Genomic DNA, 5,798 nt, shown 5'->3' with positions numbered 1-5,798 from the left:
ATTGAATCTTATTTATTTCTAAAATTAGGGTTCTTATTTGGGGTGGTTAAGGGAGTAGTGGTTGGTTATAGGTGGTGATGGTAGTGGTGAGAAAATAGTTTTGACGGTGGTTGCAGAAGTGGTAATGTAATTCAACTCAGGGAAGCGCTAATTGTGAAGACTTCTACATTTTTTTTTGCTGGTGCATCTTACGGGATATGTAGATCTAAACAAATCTATATATCCACACGTTTTCATGGACTCTAGATCACTATCCTAATATTTTCCTAGAAATGTTTCACTGTATCATAATGGCCATCATCTGACAATCATTTCATCATGTTGGGAACAACATTTTTGTTGGTGAGATTTGAGAAATCCGTATGATTTGAAAAGAAAGATTTTGAACCAAATTTGGTTGTGAGACCAAAATACACTAAAATCTCCACTCTTTTGAGAGATTTGTTGTGAGACCAAAATACACTAAAAACTCCTTCGAACTCCCCAAAGCAACCAACTCCCTAGTATTGTAGGGTTTTATGACTAACAGGGAGTTCAAGAGCTTTTTTTAAACTCTCCAGCGACTAACAGGTGTTTTCTAGGGAGTTTAGGAGACTCATCTAAACTCCCCCACGACTAACGGGGATTTGAAGAGACTCCCTCAAACTCCCTCAGGAGTCAGGACTAACAGGAGAAAACCCAAATACATTAAAATCTCTCGAACTCTCCCACGACTAACCCCCCTGATAGTTTGCACAAATTTTAAGACAAGGAGAAAAGTGGAGTATATTTAACTATTTTTTACAATTATACCCTTATGGGCAATAATTAGTAAAATTTAGAAACGATGTATATCTTAAATTATACCATGGTTTTTTATAAACTTTATACCGTTGAAAATCATTTTAAAACACCTATGCAACGAATATAAACATGACTATCAAATTATACATATTTCTTATAGAAAAAATAATCAATTAAAAGGGTAGTTTTAGAAATATCCCTTGATTAGTGAAATAGGTCATCTATTTATGGGACAAAGTTTAAAACCAAGTACGTCATCTTATTAGGGACAGAGGGAGTATATATCACGAAGAAAGATCCAAGAAAAACATCCAGCCTTATGTTTTGGTTTCTGAATCAGTACCAATTCCGCTCGTCGGAAGAAACGAACTCAACCGAGCAACAAAATCACTAATCCTTCTCCAAACATCTCTTTATAAGGTTAATTAGGATCTTGAATTTTCTTCTATGATCCTTATCCTCTCTCTGGCAGAAACCCTAGACTCCTTCTTCTCTGGTTTTCTTATGATGATTGCTCTTTGTGCTTTAGGTTTCTTTTTGTAATTAATTTGTATTGTTTGCTGCATGAAATCTAGGGGGAAAAGTTGAATTGGGAGGAAGAGAACAAGAAGGTAAACATGCAGAAACCTAGAATTTTCTATCTGCAATATTATTATTTTTTTGTTGTAAGTTGATGTTTTTAGTACATTAAAAATCAGATTGGGTTTTCAGATGAGTTTGATCCATTCTTTCTTCTACACTCGGTGAGAGGCACTACCACTACCAACACAACCCAAACTCTCACTTCAATCAATTTTGCTACTACCGGTTTCTTATATCATTCAAATTAAAGATTTATCTTAATTCAAATTCGTCAAACAGTGATGAATTTGATTTTGGGTTTATATCAGTAACACAGATCGAAAAATTATACCCTTATAGAAGAGGGGAACATTCAGGACCCCTCTTGATTATACATATTTTCTCTCTTCGTATCAATAGATATCATGTGATACCAATGAACTTATACCTAGCATCACTAATGCACAAAGCCTCAACCCTGTCACACCATGTGTTCACTAATATGCATATTGATACAGTGGAGACAAACTGATAATAACCGTCTGGTGACTGTATTTTGCAAGTCGGTAGTAATGTTGCAGAACATTCAGCAATTGTACGTAGTCATAATGTGCTCCAACTTCGTAAAGAAATTCCAAGGCAACTAATGGATTGTCGTGGGTTAAATTTTTTGCTATCCCTGCTAGGTTGATTGAAGTACTCCGTGTTAGGTTGATTCTAATTTTTTATAGTGCTAGGTTGGCAAGGAAGTACTTTCTGTCTTCCACTAATGGTATGAAGGCATATCTGTTAACCTTAACTTACCTGAATGTAAGTGATAGCATGGTGTAAGAAATGGGTTATAAGATTTGGAAGCTAAATAAGTCTTGAGGCTCCTGTTGAGTGCATCCATAACACCTATGTTCCTTGATGTGTATCTTAAGTAAGATAGTAAATTTTTATTTCTATGTTCCTTCATTTGGAAAACTCTACATTTCTGTAAGGTTTGAGAAATTGTTGAGAATCAACGCCCAAACTTGGCCAAGTGGAGTAATTACTGTAAAATGGTTTGTAGAAAGATCACTTGCATCAATAGAGCAATATGAATCATCTCACTTGCATCTATATAGCAAAATAAGCATCACCTGGTGCGTGGAACGTGATCATCCTTTAATGAAGTGGAAAACGACGTCTTTGGTGAAGCAACAATATGTGCAGTAAAGGTAGCATACTTTTACAGAGCAGATCATGGTATAATTTTCTGTAAGACAAAACAGTCTAGAAGATTTGAACGGAAGGCATTTCGTAAAACTCTTGGTTGATTCTTCTAGGTGATACAAACTTTCTACTGTTCTTGGACTATTTTCAGTGGGCATCGAGATACTGGGTTTGACTCGGCTCCAGATTAATTTTTTTTTTTCTTTGAAGCATAATTAAGTTATTGTAAGTTCTTCAACCAACACCTCAAACAACAAAAAAAGAAAAAGAAAACATAATAACCAGCTTTTTTTTGAAGCATAATAACCAGTTTTTTTTCTTCTTCTTTGCATATAGACACCGTATACTCCAATATACAACTCACTGTTCTTAATTTCATTTCAATGTTGTTATTGATGTCTTACACCTCTCAATTTGATTTTGTGATTATATTGCCCATTCCTCATGCGCCTCAAGCTATATCCATTTGAGGGGTTGGGAAAAAATGGAGAAAAACAAGAATATACCGTATTTGTTTTTTGAAAGTTACTTATATTGAAGCAGGGAAGACTACAAAGAATTATCTAGAGTGTTGGTTACTCTTACACTGCATTGAGATATTGTCTTCCACCAATATACTAGTACTCTCATTCATAGAATTACAGTTCTGAACTGAATTGGAAAAAGAACATCAAAAAGTAAAAAACTAGAAATGAAAACAGGCATATGCAACCAAACTTGTTTATGTATCCCTTTTTTTCGTGCCTCTTTAGCCAGAGCATCAGCTACTTCATTACATTTTCTGTTCTTGAAAGCAAACCCCAGAAAGTTATTACAGGTCTGAAGAATCCTCACTGCCTCTGAAACTATCGCCTGATTTCTCCAAAAGATGTTGCTGACCTTGTTCTGCGCAAAAAGAATGAGCCTCTCACAGTCCCCTTCAACCCAAAAATTACTTAACTCCATGCTCTTTGCCCAACAAGCAGTTTCCAGCAAGCTCAAAGCCTCTGAATCTTCTGCAGTGGAGGCTCTGATGGACCCAGCTTTAGCTTGTACAACTTCACCTGTTTCATCACGCAAAATCATACCATAACCAGCAAGAGAAAAGTTATCAGACCAAGAAGCATCAAAATTGATCTTTGATTGATTATGTTGAGGCTTTGTCCATCCTACTTCTTTAAGGTCAGTTAAAGTTTGAGCATCGCCATGAGCAACAGATCTGTTGTCAAGAGTAGAATTTTTCAGGGGAGACCAGAAATTGATATGTTTTGTACAACTAGAGACAATTGAATACTAGTGGTTGTTTTGGATTCGAAAATCCTTGAACATCGTTCTTTCCAAATCAACCAGCACTTGGTTGCCATAGTTTCTATTTCACCACTACTATACACTCCTGTGATCCAGTTTTCATACATTTGTGCAAAAGAAAAGTGGCTATCATTATTAGAATTAAAACTAACGACATGGGGAACATTGTAACTGATTTGGCATAGGGGCAATCAAAAAACAAGTGTTTCAGGGATTCACATTCATGTTTCACAGAAAATACACTTCATTGCTATGTCTTTCATATACTGACCTAGGTTTTTCCTAAATGGCAAAGCATTGTGAAGACATTTCCACAAGAAATTTTTTATCCTTTGTGATATATTTAGCTTCCAAAAGGATTTCCAAAAGGCTGTGATTTCTGTCCTATGTGTTATTGTCGATGGGTTCTTGAGTTTTAGATACATGGATTTGACTGTGAAGTTTCCATCATTGGTGAGAAGCCATCTAATTTTATCGGTTTTCAACCTTCCTTGGCAAGTATTTTTCATCTATATCAGTTTGAAAGTTATTCCTAACTTTCAGATCATTCCACTTCTTCGTATTTGAGTCAAGTAACTCAGATACAAGTGTTAAAGGGTTTAATTTAGATTCACAATATGTTAACATGTTATTTTCCATACATGGTATCCATTTATCCGACCATATATTTATTGACTTACCGTCGCCTACCTCCCAGCAACTATGTTTATGAACCAGAGATATCCCATGTAAAATACACCTCCACATCCAAGAAGAGTTATAGTGCTTTTTTGAAAAGAAAACATAAATTTTTTTAAAGTATTTCTCTTTTAGAACAGACACTAAAAGACCATTTTCGTTAGTTGCCAATCTCCAAGTAAGTTTTGCGATCATTGATTTATTCGTCTTGTTAGCTTCTTTAAACCCTAAGCCACCTAGTTCTACAGGATCGCAAAGAAAATCCCATCCAATCGGGTAGAAGTTTTTCTTGTTTTTTTGCTTTCCCCATCAAAATTCTCTTTGGATAGCATCTATTTGGTTTGTTATTTTCTTAGGAAGGGAAAAACACCCCATTTGGTAAATGGGAAGACTCGATAACACAGATTAATGAGAACCGATTTGCTAGCTTGGACCAAGGTTGTGTCATTCCAACTCTGAGCTCTATTTTCCATATTTGTTACAATTTTATCGAAGGTCTTAATTTTCGATCTATCAACAAATAAAGGTGCGCCTAGATAGGTGTCAGAGATGCATATTTTTTTTTATTTTTAGCAACCTTATCATTATTCTTTGATGTTTGGAGTGGATCTTTTTACTGAAAAAGATCCCTGATTTAGAGAAGTTTATCAGCTGACCTAGGCATTGCTAAATTGAGAAATTATGTTGAGTAAATTCTTGCAGCTAACCAGACTGTCTTTAGAGAAAATCAAACAGTCGTCTGCGAAAAGAAGATGAGATCAACACTTGCAGAATATATCGTATTGGTGCCAACCAAAGCTTACCGTAGTGGTAATTTGAAGTAAAATTACTACTTATAACTTTGATTGAGATCAACACTTGAATTCAAATGTACCATCAAGCAAATTAAATTTTCGATCAGGATCTGGGGAACAAATAGTTTTAACAAAACCTTTTGTTGATCTTTATATATATATTGACCGTAGTGATATTAGATTTCCTATTTTAATTCAAATTTCTTTAATGCCATATATTAAAATAATTTAAGGGCCATGGATGCGGTTATAAGCCCCGACTAATTTGATAGACCAACAAAACATTAAAGCATGATTTAGAGGCCACGGCCGGGGATGTAAGCCCCGGCTAAGTTGACAAACAAAAAAACACTAAGGCATGCTTTAGAGGCAACGACCGAGGCTTACAACAAAACACTAAGGCATGCTTTATAGGAAACGGCCGGGGCTATAATCCCCGGCTAATTTGACTCAACCAGCAAAACACTAAGGTCGCATGCCCCAACTAACTTATTGGCT

The 5,798-nt window shown here is 35.6% G+C and overlaps 1 protein-coding gene and 1 long non-coding RNA gene across 2 annotated transcripts; one reads left to right on the top strand and one right to left on the bottom strand.

Moving 5' to 3' along the window:
- Positions 1-1,064: 1,064 nt before the first annotated feature.
- Positions 1,065-2,872, top strand: LOC113342172. The gene is made up of 2 exons (XR_003356486.1): positions 1,065-1,203; positions 1,359-2,872. It is a non-coding gene; the product is annotated as an uncharacterized LOC113342172 (long non-coding RNA).
- Positions 2,873-3,171: 299 nt separating this feature from the next.
- LOC113342254 lies at positions 3,172-3,935 on the bottom strand. Its single transcript, XM_026586851.1, has 2 exons — positions 3,874-3,935; positions 3,172-3,739 (listed from the first exon to the last, which is right to left on the bottom strand). The coding sequence occupies exons 1-2, from the start codon at positions 3,933-3,935 to the stop codon at positions 3,172-3,174; spliced, it is 630 nt and encodes a 209-aa protein (XP_026442636.1).
- Between the last annotated feature and the right edge of the window lie 1,863 nt (positions 3,936-5,798).

This window comes from Papaver somniferum, unplaced genomic scaffold (assembly GCF_003573695.1).
Source record: "Papaver somniferum cultivar HN1 unplaced genomic scaffold, ASM357369v1 unplaced-scaffold_35, whole genome shotgun sequence".
Classification (NCBI taxonomy): Eukaryota; Viridiplantae; Streptophyta; class Magnoliopsida; order Ranunculales; family Papaveraceae; genus Papaver; species Papaver somniferum.
Note: the sequence above shows the minus strand (reverse complement) of the source record. Positions and strands in the feature narration are given on the sequence as shown.

What these genes read in the sequence shown, in the direction of transcription:
- LOC113342254 (XM_026586851.1), bottom strand. Translation starts at nt 3,935, where the DNA reads ATGTATGAAAACTGGATCACAGGAGTGTATAGTAGTGGTGAAATAGAA. An exon ending in ATAGAAACTATGGCAACCAA is followed by an intron (nt 3,740 to 3,873) that starts GTGCTGGTTGAT and finishes TCTTGACAACAG; the next exon opens with ATCTGTTGCTCATGGCGATG.